General features: G+C 37.9%; 1 protein-coding gene across 2 annotated transcripts; it reads right to left on the bottom strand.

The window, feature by feature from the left end:
• Window positions 1-5,326: 5,326 nt before the first annotated feature.
• LOC122304082 (transcription factor GTE4) lies at window positions 5,327-16,477 on the bottom strand. Of its 2 annotated transcripts, XR_006240908.1 has the most exons (6): window positions 14,204-16,477; window positions 13,295-13,340; window positions 13,087-13,200; window positions 12,882-12,953; window positions 9,843-9,970; window positions 5,327-5,811 (listed from the first exon to the last, which is right to left on the bottom strand). XR_006240908.1 is itself a non-coding variant. In XM_043116126.1 (5 exons), the coding sequence occupies exons 1-4, from the start codon at window positions 15,971-15,973 to the stop codon at window positions 12,895-12,897; spliced, it is 1,989 nt and encodes a 662-aa protein (XP_042972060.1). In that variant the 5' UTR covers window positions 15,974-16,476; the 3' UTR covers window positions 5,327-5,811; window positions 12,882-12,894. The 2 variants fall into 2 exon arrangements, 1 of the variants encoding a protein (XP_042972060.1); XM_043116126.1 differs by lacking the exon at window positions 9,843-9,970 and having other exon boundaries at window positions 14,204-16,476.
• Between the last annotated feature and the right edge of the window lie 456 nt (window positions 16,478-16,933).

The following is a 16,933-nucleotide window of genomic DNA, read 5'->3' as shown; positions in this document are numbered from 1 at the left end:
TTTTATTCTCTTTACTAGCACCTTAGATAATAGTTTATACAACATGTTAAATAAACTAATTGACCTGAAATCCATAACAGATTTGGGGGTCTTCACTTTTGGAATCAAAGATATATGGGTGTGGTTTAATTCTTGGATCATATCTCCACCCTGTAGAAACTCTAGTACTACATGGCAGGTTTCCTTCCCCAATGTTTCCCAATGGTTTTGGTAAAAAAATGCCCCAAAACCATCGAGTCCAAGGGATTTTATTGCGGACATCTGCTTCAAAGCCACCTCCACCTCTTCAATTCTAAACTCCGTTTCCAATCCCCTTTTCATTTCCTCTATAACCCTTGCCTCAGTTGCTAACACACACCCATCTAAGTCAGTAGCTACAGGTGTGAGGAGGAATAAATCTCTATGAAGTACTTACAAAAAGATTCCTCAATCTCCCCACTCTCCTTTACTTGCTGCCCCAATGCATTAACTACCATTTTGATAGTGTTTTTCTTCCTTCCCTAGTTTTGATAGTGTTTTTCTTCCTTCCCTAGTTTGCACAGGCATAGAAGAACTTTGTATTTTTGTCCCCATGTTGTAACTAATGCCTCTTTGCCCTTTGTTTCCATCATAAATCTTCTTGATTTAACAAGTAGCCTAACTCCCCCCATTTAATATCTTTATTTTTTCTATATGTTTAGGCCCTTCAATAAATTTTAAAGACTTTAACAACTCGGTCTTCTCTTTGATAGCCTCACCCCTCTCTTTACTAAATCTTTGCACCATTTGCTCAAAGCATTTCTACATCCAACTAGTTGCTTCTGAACCTTGTTCATGTGCCCTGATATTTCAAAATGCCTTCCCGATTCACTTTCAACAATTTTTCCATATTCCTCCTCCAAATCCCAACTCACATCATATTTAAAATTCCTTCTCTTGTTTCTTATCACATCAGTAGCCATTGTACTGTTAAGCAGAAGAGGTATGTAGTCTGAACAACCAAGATTTCCACCCCCACCTCTAAGAAACAATTCACCCAAGCTTGATTTCCAATGGCACAATCCAATCTTTCCTTAATAAAAGCCTCATCTCCATGACCATTACACCTCGTGAATTTATTACCCCTCCATCCAAGGTCTGGCAATCTTGCATCCTCCAATGCTCTTCTAAACATCTCCATTTGCCCTTCATTTCTTTCTCTACCCCCATACTTTTCATCCTGGGACATTATTTCATTGAAGTCACTTACAACACAACACCCCGTGTCTAAAGGTGGTTTAGGGATGTTAATAGATTCCAAAAAATGCTCCTCCTTCTCGAGTCAAGGTTCCCATAAAAACCTGTCAGCAACCACTTTGGCCCCACTTTCATTCTTAACCTATATATTTATGTGCACCACTGAGAGTAGTTACACAATTCCACCTCTTCTTTATTTTTCCATAGCATGATTAAGCCACCACTCATGCCCCTTGGCTCCATCACTATGCACCTCTCATAACCCAACCTTCTTTGTAGGGCTTCTACTCCTTTTTATTTTAATTTAGCCTCCATGTGGAAGACTATGTCAAACTGCTTTTCCTTTACTAACAATCAAGGGCCTAATCTGTTCTAGGGTTTCCAAACCCCTGACAACTCCACTTAAGATTTTCAGTGCCCTTGGAGGGGTTGCCAAAGCAGCCTCTGCCGCCTCATGAAAAGACACTTCATCATCACTCCTACTTCCCCTTCTAAACTTCTTGAATATCCCTCATAGTCCATTTCCTTGAACTTCTTCTATTTGGGCTTCTTTTCCTTAAACTCAATTGACCAAAGGGTTTATAAGGCTTACCTTTTTCTCTAGCTCTATGTTTTCCTTATGATTCTCCCCTTGAACTCAAGCTACCTCCCTTATAGTTGTTCCACCAAGGGCCACCACATTAGACTTCACTGCCTCCTCCACTGTTTCCTCATCTTGCCCCAAAGCCTTGTTTTGTACTATACTAGCTCCATCTTCCTTTTACTTGTTAATCCATAGCCTCCCCCCTTTCCATACTCCTCTTAGTCCCCATATCGAGGACACCTTATTTTGATCTTCTGTTACAACTTTTTTTCCTTTGACATACACTGTCTAAACCACCCTTGGGCGATACACATTTTCCACTTACCCCCTCCCCCTTTGAACTGTCTCTTATTCTTCCTACTCCATGACTTACTTCCTCTTCCCCATTACTTCCCACACTAGCCTCCTCCCTACCCATCTCCTTCTTCCCCACAATGCTACTCGAATTTGCCATTTCATCTTGTTCTCAACCATGAACCTCTTTCTCCCTCTATTGGCTTCCCTTCCAAGCTCCATATCAAAAATCTCCATAGGATCTCCTTCTTGTAGCATTCTTTGCACATAGCCACACCCCAAATTGAGAGTTAGCCACCTGCTCAACCTCCCATTTGAAACCCCTGCATCAAATCCGAGTTTGCCATGCAAGATCCTCCCACACTTGAAGCACATCCTTAGCAGTTTTTCATCCTTTAGATTCCCCTAGACAATATTTCCATTTACATTAATCAATCGGCCCCATGAAATCACCTTTTGTAATGGGAGTTCAACTCGCACAAGATGCTTTTCCCAACCCATTCCATTCGTAGGGACATCCACCTCCATCACCTTCCCCAAAGATCCACCATTTTGATTCCCACACTCCCTCATCATACATGCCATGGGCAAGTTATAAAGCTGGATCCAGAATGCCTCCCTTTCAAACTTCCATTGATTTGTTTGAGAGAATCCATCGAAGATCTGGAGTATCAACAAATGGTTGCCAAACAACCATGGTCACCCATCCATCACTCTCATCTTATCAGCTTGGTCTTGAACGTTATGACGAAAGTGTTATTCCCAACCTTCATTTTCTCTCATCAATAAACATCATCATAAGAGTAATAGTGCATGGGTAGGACTAACTGCATAAATTATTCTAATATAGGGAGTCCTAGTATAAGCATAATTGTAAAACAAATAATTAATTGCTTGATCGAGTATGAGATGCACATGAACAATATTTAGATGATACTAAGCAATAATCCATGTCGACTGTATATTAGGACAACCAGTCATTGCAATTTTAGTGTGTACAAATCTTGCACTGTTTTTTTAAAATGAATAAATCTAATACCTACGTGATAAAATTATTTTTTTAATAATAAACTCTATTTTTTTTTTAAATAATATAAAGTTTGTCCAACACTGCATATAATAATACAAGTTAGAAAGTGGAGTAGATGACAAGTCGACTGCCTAGGGAAGCTGCACGTGTCAGCCATGTGAAACAACAGGTTTGCAACCTTTCTTAGGCTGGTCGAGACATGAGTTGACAAAAGCGGCAAGTACAAATAAACAAAACCCTTGACAATAGAGATCCAATGCGCACGAGTGCCTACGATTGAATTAGCGATCTACCTACCTCCATCACCTTCCCCAAAGATCCACCATTTTGATTCCCACACTCTCTCATCATACATGCCATGGGCAAGTTATAAAGCTGGATCCAGAATGCCTCCCGTTCAAACTTCCATTGATTTGTTTGAGAGAATCCATCGAAGATTTGGAGTATCAACAAATGGTTGCCAAACAACCATGGTCACCCATCCATCACTCTCATCTTATCAGCTTGGTCTTGAACGTTATGACGAAAATGTTATTCCCAACCTTCATTTTCTCTCATCAATAAACATCATCATAAGAGTAATAGTGCATGGGTAGGACTAACTGCATAAATTATTCTAATATAGGGAGTCCTAGTATAAGCATAATTGTAAAACAAATAATTAATTGCTTGATCGAGTATGAGATGCACATGAACAATATTTAGATGATACTAAAGCAATAATCCATGTCGACTGTATATTAGGACAACCAGTCATTGCAATTTTAGTGTGTACAAATCTTGCACTGTTTTTTTAAAGTGAATAGATCTAATACCTACGTGATAAAATTATTTTTTTAATAATAAACTCTATTTTTTTTTTAAATAATATAAAGTTTGTCCAACACTGCATATAATGATACAAGTTAGAAAGTGGAGTAGATGACAAGTCGACTGCCTAGGGAAGCTGCACGTGTCAGCCATGTGAAACAACAGGTTTGCAACCTTTCTTAGGCTGGTCGAGACATGAGTTGACAAAAGCGGCAAGTACAAATAAACAAAACCCTTGACAATAGAGATCCAATGCGCACGAGTGCCTACGATTGAATTAGCGATCTACCTACCTCCATCACCTTCCCCAAAGATCCACCATTTTGATTCCCACACTCCCTCATCATACATGCCATGGGCAAGTTATAAAGCTGGATCCAGAATGCCTCCCTTTCAAACTTCCATTGATTTGTTTGAGAGAATCCATCGAAGATCTGGAGTATCAACAAATGGTTGCCAAACAACCATGTTCACCCATCCATCACTCTCATCTTATCAGCTTGGTCTTGAACGTTATGACGAAAGTGTTATTCCCAACCTTCATTTTCTCTCATCAATAAACATCATCATAAGAGTAATAGTGCATGGGCAGGACTAACTGCATAAATTATTCTAATATAGGGAGTCCTAGTATAAGCATAATTGTAAAACAAATAATTAATTGCTTGATCGAGTATGAGATGCACATGAACAATATTTAGATGATACTAAGCAATAATCCATGTCGACTGTATATTAGGACAACCAGTCATTGCAATTTTAGTGTGTACAAATCTTGCACTGTTTTTTTAAAGTGAATAAATCTAATACCTACGTGATAAAATTATTTTTTTAATAATAAACTCTATTTTTTTTTTTAAATAATATAAAGTTTGTCCAACACTGCATATAATAATACAAGTTCGAAAGTGGAGTAGATGACAAGTCGACTGCCAAGGGAAGCTACACGTGTCAGCCATGTGAAACAACAGGTTTGTAACCTTTCTTAGGCTGGTCGAGACATGAGTTGACAAAAGCGGCAAGTACAAATAAACAAAACCCTCGACAATACAGATCCAATGCGCACGAGTGCCTACGATTGAATTAGCGATCTACCTAAGAACGGGAGGAAAATTAATTTAGATAAGAGGGATGCTACAGATTAGAATAACTATTTGTCCTGAAACATATATATATATATAGAGAGAGAGAGAGAGAGAGAGAGAGAGAGAGAGAGAGAGTTAACAATCCCCAAAATTGTGAAATAAAAGAAAGGGTCAAGGGAGAGAACAAACCATCTCCACATTCAGCTGCTAAAATCTAAACCTTTTGATAGAAAAGAAAATGATAAAAATAAATCTGCACATTGTTCCAGCCAAACCAAAAAAATATATAAGAGAAATCAAGAGGGAAAATAAGTGCAAGCATGAAGCTAATCTTACAAGACAATAGAGATCGAACTACCCAACAAACACCGAGGGAAAACGTATGTGGAGCAATTATGACTTCATCAACTCCAATAACAGCATATTAAGTCTTTTGTGTAACACCAAAGAATCCTGACTCTACCGGCACTAAACTGAAAATAAGTAGCTGAATCTAGATGAGCACCGTTAGTTAGCAAATGTACATATGCTCCACAAAAACAAACCGACTACATCTAACTTTCAACATATTCTACAAATATTATACAAATTTGAGACTAGACGAATAGCACCATGTGTAGATAATGAAGCAATAGTTCTAGCAACCAAAAGGAATAAACACCCACCCCCACAATGGTAAAGATGGCTTCTGGCCCTCAAAATGCTTTCACTGTACACTAAATGTGATTCAAATCCATCATCTCGAAAGCTTCAAATTACTGCACGGCAGATCATCTAGTCCAAAAGTCATGGATCTGCAACATAAAAACAGAATAGTCTGCAATCACTGGAACTGTATCCAAGTAACAAATTTAGGTTTTCAATCCCAATTTCTACAATCGAATATGCAAATGCAAGGTATTAAGAGGGAAGCAGGTGGAGTTCTGCAGAAGTCATAAGAGAAACAAACCAAAATTTGGGGAAAAAACCCCCCACAATAAAAAAACCATTTGATTGTTGACTGTTCTACGTTCAAACTACGGCGTTTTAAAACAGCAATTCAAATTTACCCATATTCCACCAAAAAAGAACGAAAAAAAAAAACCAACGTAGGAAACAATGTAGGCAGCAAACAAGAAACAAGAAACAGTATTAAAACCTCCATGCTAAAACTAGAGGTACCCAGTATAAAAGTTTTACAATTAACCAAAGATTGGGCAACCATGAGAACTACATCCGATTGTCGATAATGGACTGTGCTTTAAATGTATAGCATAAAAATAGGCAAATGCTATTTGGTTCCAAAATTATCGAAAAACCTTCAGCAAAGTCTAGTTGGAAAACCAAATAAACAAATTGTTTTAACAATCAGAAGCCAAGAAAACTATAAGATCCTGATAGGACTTCCTGAGTGTTTAAGAAACCACTCTAGCCAAAGCACAAATTTCACAAGATATTAAACATACAAGACTTTCCTTTATCCATTATCGGCTTACCAACATAATACACTATTGTTATCCACAATATCCAAACTATTGTTTCATTGTTCTAACATTATTTTTTTATGTCCAATTGATCTGTCTACTTTACAATTCCATCCATACACTTGGATTCCTGCTTCTGTAGACAAAAATTTGAGAATGAGTTTAGAGGTTCTCTTATACTTTCTTGTCACTAACAAGGTGAAATTTGATAGAATCAGGAGAGTGCTCCTAATCAATATAATCGTACCACCTTTGGACAATTACGTCCTCTTCTAGTGAGCCAGCCATCATTCAATGTAGCCCCTCCTTTCCGAAAAGCTTGGGAATGCTAGTTCACACTTTTCATATCACCAGCCATGAATTCTATACACAATATAGACTTCAAACCTATTCACCACTTTATTAAATCCAAAACAATAAATGAATATGATTCACCTTTTTTTTTTTTTTGATAAGCGAATAAGATTCACCATATTCAAACAAATATCCTAATAGCCTAGGTTAATTTCACTCGGTCATTGTCTCCTCTACTGACTCTGGCCTGCATATTCATCCTTGTCGTTATTTGTGACAATTTTCAAACATAAAAAAATAAAATAAAACAATAAAATTTGATTTGAAAACTCAGTAAACAGTACATACAGTAAGAAGTATTATAAACATCTTTTATCTTTAAAAAACATTTTACCCACATCATAAAACATTTTCCTTTGAAACTTTTGGGTGTGCAATGTACATTTAGTGCATGTTTGGGGTTGCGGTAGAAAATATTACTTTTCACTTAAAGCTTATAACTTAGAACTTAACGCAATAAGCTCTACTATTAAAAAGCTATTTATTATTTGGGATCCGTATATCTATAGCACTTTTAAATATACTAATTTGTTTGGAAACAAATTTAAAAAGGACTTTGTGACATAAAAATGACATAAAAGGCATATAATTGATAAAAATAAAATATTATAATAAAATAATAACAAAAATAGTCTAATAGATTTTACAATAATTATAATAAAAAAGAAAATTTATTCAACGATACATAAGTGATAGGAGAAGAATGAAAAATATTGATGGGCAAAGTCTTGAGTAGATTATTTAGGAATAATAAAAAATATAGATTGACAAAGTTGTCATTGTGCTAAAATGATGAGGGTCATTTCGTAATGTACATAGCACGGTAAAATAGGGATTACTTTTTCTGAAGTGCTTCTGACAAAAAGCATCACTTTGGTGCTTTTGTTGAAACGTAGTTTTCTGTTTTTTCTTAGTTTAGAAGTACTTTAATGTAAAACTACCAAACAGATAAATTTTGTCATATAAATACTTTATACCGTTCTATCGCACTTTTTAGACCTCCCACCGCAATCCCAAACAGGCCCTTAGGCAAAGTGTGAGGGATGCAATCACAAAGATTCCAGCTTCTCACGTTGACATCCAAGTGGGATCACATTCAAGATATGCACCTCACTCCATATGCAGTGTGATAGTAGGCCAACCTCCACAAACCATATATTAAGTTTTGAGGTTAAAGGGGGACAGCAGCAAGGGGGCCAGGATGAAATGTCGGATTAGTAGGGTTTATGGTCCTTCATAAAAGAAAAGTTGGTTTGCTTGGGTTACAAGAAGCCTAATGAAAATAAAGTTTTTAACTCCTCATAAGTAGTCGTGGTTCCTTGAAGAAAATATTTTGGATACTAAAGTTTGATAGTCTTCAAGTGAGAATGAGTCCTAAAATCTAGAGTTCATCCCTAAAAAATAGGGCTGACAGCAGAATGCCATTCTTATTTGTACGAATTGAATTTCCCTAAGCTAAACTTTTAAACAACCTCAAACTTTATAGGAAAAAGATGGCAAAATAATTTTAGAGAAAAGCACCCTAAAATTTAGGCTTTGTCCATATAATTAGGGGTGTTAGATCTGATTAATCAAGAGGAATCCTTATACAACAAAGGTACCTAATTTTTCTTGAGTTCTATTGACTATTCTTGTTAGAAAATGGATTCGCCCTGGTTAAACCTTAATTCTAGGCACTAACCTATTAAAAATCTTCTCCAACAGAGGTTAAAATCATTTGGGTTACCGATAAAAAAAATATATCATTTTGGGGAAGTGCCTTTGGTAGCCAAACATGAGAGAGGTTTGTGGAGGTCAATTCACTCTACAGATGTTTGTGTGAAGGGTGGTGTTCTAAGAAAGTCCAAGGACCCTATGTGATGAGATTGGGAAAGTCATAAGAAATGGTTGATAGAAGTTTTCTGAGAATACTAGATTTGAAGTGAGAAATGGAGCCATAATTAAATTCTGACATGGTAGGTAGTGCTGTCAAGGAAGCTTTCCGAGGTGTACAGTGTTATAGTGATAAGGATGCTTTTATGTGAATTGTGACGGACCATTTGAAAATTCTAGTAGTCTCCCTCAGTAGACTTTTACCTTAATATAAGGGCGTCTTGTGACTGGGAAATAGATGCCTTTACTGCATTCTTTAATCCAGTATACACTATTCCTTGGGAAAGTATCTATCAGACCAAGGTACCTTGAAGAGCTGTGCTTTTGGCTTGGCAGCCCCAGTAGGAAAGATTCTCACCACAAAGGATCCAAGGAACAGACATATCAATGCAATTGATCAGTGTTGCATGTGTAAGAAAGGGGAGTCAGTCGATCAACTTCTACTCCATTCCAAGAAGACTAGTACTAGTTGTATTTCATGCCATATGCAGGAATAGAGATAAAAACCATCTTCAGCGATCGGAAATTTTTCAAGAACATTGATACAAATTAAAAGAGGATGCCAAAAGCAAAAATCTCAATTTTAAATGATTAGATGAACTTCTATTTTGCCATGTGGTAGGAGCACTCCAAACCTATCACTAGAACGAGAACAAAATTCAAGGTCTTCCACTTTAACAGCATAATTACCATCCTTTGCTCAAACCAAAACCCACCACCACCTAATAATAGGTTTTCATGCTACAATTCAGTCTTCTTCTTATATAGTAGTCCACTAGCTAGTGCTCCTACCACCATTTTACACTGATTGAATAATCAAACCTCAAACAGATTTCACATTTTCATTTTGCAAAACTTGTCCTGGATATGGCATGCCACAAGGAATCATTTAAGACTTTCCAGACTTCCAGTCAGAACCAGACTGATAGAAATTCACAAATAATTGACCAGGTCAAGATTTCAATTTTGTACCACAATAAATGGAATCTAAATGGCATGCCATTATAAATCAATTTCAGTAGGATTGAATCAGCATCAATTTGGGACCAAAATTACAGAATGGCACACTGTTCCTCCCCATTTACACCATCACACAAGCAAAAGCAATTTGTTAAGACATGAGGGAAGGCACTTACCACATGCACCATACCCCAAATACTAGACATAGGTACAACTGGAGTTGTATGGAATCACAACTAAAGCTTAGTTCCACCTAGTACATAATCATTGTCAGCTTTGCATCCTTGCAATGCCTTCACAATCCCTACACAAATTGAGATTTTGAACACATCAATATGAACTTGGGATATTAAAATCTCCCTGACCCAAATCTATAACGTGTTCATCAAGACCCAACTTACACCACAATGCCCTGAAGCCATACGACATTACAAGATTAACTCTGATACCATTTGTCACAACTTAGGGAAAACATTAGCCACCTTTACATTATACTCCAAAAGTACTATTCACAGGAACACTTGGCACTCTCTAAAATAACTCCTACAACCCAACTCTATATAATATACAACCCAAGTGGGATTTAACACCTATATAACACTTTCAAAACCATCCAGCAAATATTGAATTTAACAGATACCCCCTATAAATCCAAAGTATAAAAGAACTAAACTAGATATGTTTGTAAGAAAACAAGAAAATAATAACAGGCAAAAAAATTTGAAATTTCTTCAACCTGCACCACCAATATGCCTTCCATCATTCAACAAAAATATTGTGAGGATGACCACTTATCACCCAATGCAGAATGCAATCAATCCTATTTCAGCTATATAAGCCTCATAATTGTTATATATATAAAAAAAACCTCTCAGATACATTGCAGCTCTATAAATTGCTGACACATTGCCTTTGACTTAGACAATATAATTTATAGTGAAAGAGTCTTAAGCTACCAACAAACACGTAGTTTATCTTAATATTCACACCCCCTTGTGGTTTGGCCTTAAAATACGATCCTCCCCCTATGGTTTGTTTTCAGATACAACCCTCATGGTCACAAAAGAGGTAGAACGTTTATATGCCATAAAACGTTTTGTTATGCAGGGCCAACTCATGAGGTAGGCTACTTAGGCATTTACCTAAGACCCCAACCCCATGTGAGGTCCCAAAATGTAAAAACCCAACTTTCACTTATTAAAAAAAAAAAAATAGATGGCCAAAACTGAAAAAAGGAAAGAAGCGTTGGTCCATATCAAACACACAAGAAAAGAATTACATGCAAAATAAAGAGACGTTGGCTCATATGTGCAGGTGAAAAAGAAAATGGTCAATTAATGATCCAAAGGTTGCAAAACTAAAAAAGGATCAATGACATGCATGAGAAAACATATGGCAAAAAAAAATTATTCTCTCTCCTTTAGTTAGTGTCATCTGCTTATCATAAACGCACCTTGACTTTTACTCATTTTATTTCATCTCTTATTTTTTTTCATTCATCATCATTTTTTGCTTCTATTAACTCTTTTGTAATACTCATTTTTCCGAGCATCATACTTCTTTAAAAATTATTACGCTTATTTCCCACACATTCATACGCTATTGGATGTCACTGATTTTGTGTTGTTCATAGTTAAATCACTCATCGACATTGCCACAGCGCTAGCTTCTGTTGTTTTAACTTTATATATTTTCCCAATTCTATTTCGATATAGTTTTTATTTTACTTATAAAAAACTAAATCAAAATTGATATAGTTATTAAGTATAAGCATATTAATTTCTTCATTGGTAATTTTCTTGAATATATATAATAGAAAATGAGTCTATGTTAAATGGATTTTCCCTTTCATCCATTTATGAATCTACATCACATGAAACATACATAAGCTGAAACAATTTGTTATATAAAACAATTTACCACCCTGCATTTTAACAACTAAAACAACAAATTTTGAAAAGTTATTAGCAACCTTTCTCTCACCCAAAGCTCTACTAATGGAAAAACCTCATGGAGAACACACATCCATGAGACCCATGCTCCACCCATGCTTCAATTCTAACTCTCTTATTTCCATCATCAATGGAAAGAGGAACAACATAATTGGCAAGATATGTCAATTAAATAGGTGTTGTCTTGGTCTATGTCTCATTGCCTAGCTGGATCTCATATTAAAATCTGGATTAAATACTTTTTTTCAATTTGCACCGGGTGTCCAAGAACAGCATCCCGACTAATACTGAGGATGCACAAGGCCTCACAACAAGGAGTTTCCTACAAATCCACCTCGGGTAATTCAAGGAAAAAATCCCCCAATTCAATGGCCTTTAAGAATTGTTTGCACCCAAGAGGATTCAAACTTTAAACCTGGAAAGAGCATACCACCAAGTAGGCATGCTACCCACACCCTATGGGGCAGGGTTACCCCCTTTCAGCACCCAAACTCGCATTTGGGGGAAGCAGGGATGTCCGAAAACAAAGTCCCAACTAATCCGATGGTGCATAGCCCTCGAAAAGGAGTTTCCCGCAAGTGCACCTTAGGTAATTCAAAAGGAAGTTTCCCTAATTCGATGGCCCCTATAAATTGTTTGCACCCAAGAGGATTTGAACTTTAGACCTAGAGAGAGTATACCATCAAGATCAAGAACTTTACCACTTGAGCCAACCCGTAGGAGTTTCATGGGAACTATTCTAGTATTTAACCATTAAAACCCAAGATAAATCTTGTCTTGGATGACTATAACCCAGCTTCTGTTATAAGAAAGCTATGAGTGGAACTTACATGTTACATTTATGCACCTGAAGTTGTAGCAATGAAATCCTACAGACGTCTTTGTAATGCATAATGTAACATCTACCCAACTTCATGCTTACACGATATGTCCTCCAACAGGAGCAATAACCCTTTTTTTTTATAAAGCTCTAATATGAGCAATAACTTTTTTTTTTTAATTAAGTTATGAGCAATAACTTGGATGTTTTGCTGAATAAATAACTAAAATTGACCTAAATGCTTCAACTGCAAAAAAGCTATGAATGTGTAATTCAACTGCAAAATTGTAAATAAGCATCATAATTCCAAATAATTTCAGAACTTCAAAATACAATAAAAAAATAACCATCTTTGTTATAAAAAAAATGGAGACAGCAAACAGGCAAGATGAGGAAGATAAACTACACAAGCTTGGAGACAAAATGAGCGGACATAATCATACCTACACAATGCGCTTAGGTCCTTGGTGACCCGACATCGGATCCAGATGCTGATGAAGTGTCACTATCAGAGTCTGCAACAACAAATATATATTAGAAAAGAGCTTGTCTCACAACAAGAAATCATATAGCTAAAAGCCCAAAAATATAACAAACAAGGATATCACAAAGATTTAAAAAAAACAAGTTTGAAGTATATCAAAGTACCACTAGAAGAGGATCCAGAATCACTGCTAGAGCTGCTCGAACTACTTGACCTACTCCCATTGCCCACTTGTTTTTCCCCTTGTATGGGTGACAAAGTGGGAACATTTCTTTCATCTGTTCACAGTGGGAAAGATGTTTCAAGTCATGCAAGTAGTCAATGTATAAAATGTATCAATGGATTCAACTCCCACATTTATAAAAGCTTTACCTGCTTGGTTTTCATTTGGTACCTCTGCCACAGCTGACACCTGAATCTGTAAGGAAAAGAAGAAATAAAGAATTAGGCAAAAGTAAGGATTTCTAAGGGTCACTGTAGGACCCCTTCTGTAACATATTCCATCTATCAACTACAAAGATGAGCTGCCTACAAATATGACAATTTCAACAAGCACACATGAAATGCTATCTCAGCAAGCCCACAGTGAAAAAAAAAAAGGAAAAAAGAGAGAAAACCCCCAAAATAAGCCCTCCCACCCAAAACCCCTCAAGCCCTGAAATCCCCAGCAACTCCCCAAATCAAAATGCCCAAATCGAAATCCTCTTTCCTTGGACAGTGAATCGTGGCAGAAATCTACTGCCTCCACAAACACATTCTTTCGACCACAGTGGGAATCAAAGGAGTGAAGCTTATTGCTCTTAATCTCTATCTCATTTTCTTAGTTTCCCTGCAAAGTGAGTTGGGTTTCTCTTTCTTTTTGCATTTATTTCCTCCTTTTCTTTGGGTTCTCACAGATCATGGTGAATGTTGTAAAAGGCTATGTTAATGCCCTCTCTCACCAGTTAGTTTCATTTGGTAAGCCTCTGTTTAGACTGTTTGGTTATTCAGTAACTTTGGGGGGGAAGGGTTTAATCCTTTTTATCGTGTACACGGCATTCACATTGATTTGCACCTCAACAATCAGCCCATCTCCGTCAGTGAATAGATGGAATAGATAACGGAAGGATCATTCCATAGTGACCCTTTGCACATGGGGTAATTTTGAAAAATAAATGCAAATCTCAAGCCCACAAAATGATTGGGACAACAATTCCAAAAAAAGTAAAAATAAAAATAAAAATAAAAATAAATTAAAATTTAAAGAAGAAAAGGAGGTTAGAACGTGTTGGAAGATTTTACCTTCTCCTGGACACTCTGCTCAGCTTTTGCTCGGGCTTGAATAGCAAGTTCAGCTTTTCTCTTGTGCTTGCTCAACCTCTTCTTATAGTTAGTTACAAACCTATCAAGCTCCCAGAGAGTCTCAGCATCCACGCTATCAATGTCTACTTCAATCTCCTCATCATCTTGGCATAGCCCTGTGTTCCTCTTCTTAATAATCTGTACAATTTCATCAAGCTTATCTGAAGGTAAATTCTGAAGGTTTGTGCTTAGCTTCTGTTTTTCATCATAAGTCATATCCCTTTTATGGGGATCTTTCGCCTTAGGCTTCTTAGGAGCAGGGGTCCGAGCCGGAGTTGTACTTATGGGCTTCAACTTGGCATCGATGGGGTTAGTCATAGACTCTGACCTATCCAAAATCCTTCTCATATCAAGAGGAGGTGGTGGGAATGGAGGAGCCTTTCTTGACGTAGGTGTAGGAAGGCCCACCCCATAATCCATTGCATACCTCATCTCTCGATTATAATCAGACTCTATTATAGCCCACCTGTCCTCAAATATCTTCAACAGCTGCTCCGCCATTATATGAACGTCTTGCCCCTTTGGGTTATAGGTCATAGCATTACGAAACGTAAGTCTCACATCCTCCGCGAATTCCTTTGGAGACTTGTACCAATTCTTGTTCAGCCTCGATTTGACAGTACCCAAATCCATTGGATGCCTGATAATGGTAAAATAATCGTGCAAGCCAAGACCTTCTACATCCACAGGAGTATTAAATACCCACCCATGCTTGTGCTTCATCAATTTCTCAAGCAAAGAAGTGCAGCTCTTAAAAAATTTGGTACCCATCCAAAACCCATGTCCCAATTCTCCCCCACCGTGCTTCTTCCCATTCGACTTTGACTTTTTGTTACTCTCTGCGGGCGGAAACTTGTCCTTCGCAAGCAAAAACTCTGAATTTCGATAAAACTGGTTCGCCTTTGGCGTTCGCTTCTCTTTCTCCATATTTTCACTCACACCCTGACTATTCTCCAACACTGATATACTCAATTGGTGCAAAGGCCTGTTCACCTCACGAGGGACACTGACACCGACACCAATAGAAGCCACCTCTGAGTGAACTCGCTTGGCTCCACTGCCACCATTGTCCACCCCATCATTAGTCGATATATGAGAGTGACTATATCCAGCAATTTGTCCCTGCTTGCCTTCAATCTTCTTCACCAAACTCCTGACCATATCCAGCTCACTCTCTAACTTTCTCCGAAGCCCCCTCATCTCCTGCTTCGATCCTGACGCCAAATTGATCTTAACCCTATTCTCAAATCCCGGCTTCACCGCCCCATTCCCCAAAGGCTCATTCCGATCGCCCGGCACTGCAATTTCTTGCTCCTGTTGCCGGTTGAGATTCGACGAGTCATTGGACACCGCATCAAGCCTTGAAAGGAGCTGTTTTTTGGTCGAATTCCCGCCCTCCGGTGCTAACAACGTTGGTTCCGGTGGCCCAGCAGACTCTTTACTCTCGTTCTTATCATTGTTGTCCCTATTTATCTCCTCGTCGTTACAGTCCTTGTTGTTTTCATCTTTGTTGTTGCCGTCCTCGTTGGTGGTGGTGGCCACAGCGGCGGCATCGGTGTTTGTAGTCACAGAGTCGGTGGCAGTTTCGGTGGCGGTGGCGGTGGCGGCGTTTTTCTTGAGTCCTTTAAAAGATTTTCTAGTATAGACCTTGCTCTCCGTGTACCTCTGCCTCTCTCTAGGCCCATCTCCAACAATAGGCCCCGAAGCCATACATTCAAAACCCTAACCTCCTCAAAGCACAAGTCCCGAAATATTGCAATAATCCCTTCACTCCTAGGGTTTTGCTCTCCACCAAAGAATCACAAAAAAACCCCAATTTCACCAACCCAATGAAAAATAAACAAACAAATAAACACTTTTTTCTCCCTTCACACACCACAGAAATGAACAAACCTAATTAGGGCTTTTTCCCGAAAACCACCGATCGTAGCTCCAACGCACACACAAATACAGACATAAACTACGAAATATAGGATGAGAGAAGGGGAAAGAAAGAGATAGTTGACGAGTTAGGGCTTACAGGAAGAGTAGGGTTTGGCGCTCTCGGTAATCTTTTGAGAAATTTCGATCAGATCTCCTCGCTCTTTTCACTTTCTCTCTCTAAAGAAAATGGAAAGCACTTTCTCTCTCTAAAGTTTCGCTGTTTCTTTCTCTCTCTATCCTTATCTTACAGGTGTACGGCAGCATAGCACTCGTGCCACAGAGAGAGTCGTGCCCCGCAAGGATATTATAGCGGAATGAGGAGAGCCTCAACTCACGTGGTTATTTTCCCGTGTATAGCACGGAATAATGGAAAAGTGAAGAAGCTAGCGCGTGGTTGACACTGGTTTATGGTGAATGAGGAGGAGACTGTGGCGGGGTTTTGGGTTCGCGAAAATTTGAAGAGGTTTCCCAGGCGGGGAAATAGCGCGTGGAACGCAGATGCTACAATTGGGGGAGAGAGATGCAGAGCTGACAAGATTCTTTGGGTTTAAAGAACGACATTTGAAAAATATTTTTTAAATATAAAACTTTGGTACAAGATCCCTGTATTATGGAGAAATTAAAATTTTGACTCACGTCTATTTTTGAAAGAGTACTTTTATGTGCAAGCAGATCGTGAACAAAAATGCGCACCATTAATGATGTGGCAACAAAAATATTATTAAAAAAAAGAACTGAGGCAAATGA

This window comes from Carya illinoinensis, chromosome 3 (genome assembly GCF_018687715.1).
Source record: "Carya illinoinensis cultivar Pawnee chromosome 3, C.illinoinensisPawnee_v1, whole genome shotgun sequence".
Lineage (NCBI taxonomy): Eukaryota > Viridiplantae > Streptophyta > Magnoliopsida > Fagales > Juglandaceae > Carya > Carya illinoinensis.
Note: the sequence above shows the minus strand (reverse complement) of the source record. Positions and strands in the feature narration are given on the sequence as shown.

Excerpts from the sequence above, each read along its gene's own strand:
- LOC122304082 (XM_043116126.1), bottom strand. The coding sequence starts at position 15,973 with ATGGCTTCGGGGCCTATTGTTGGAGATGGGCCTAGAGAGAGGCAGAGG. Across the intron at positions 13,201-13,294 it reads ACCAAATGAAAACCAAGCAG|ATGAAAGAAATGTTCCCACT; the intron begins GTAAAGCTTTTA and ends CACTGTGAACAG. Across the intron at positions 12,954-13,086 it reads TTCTGGATCCTCTTCTAGTG|ACTCTGATAGTGACACTTCA; the intron begins GTACTTTGATAT and ends TTGTTGTTGCAG.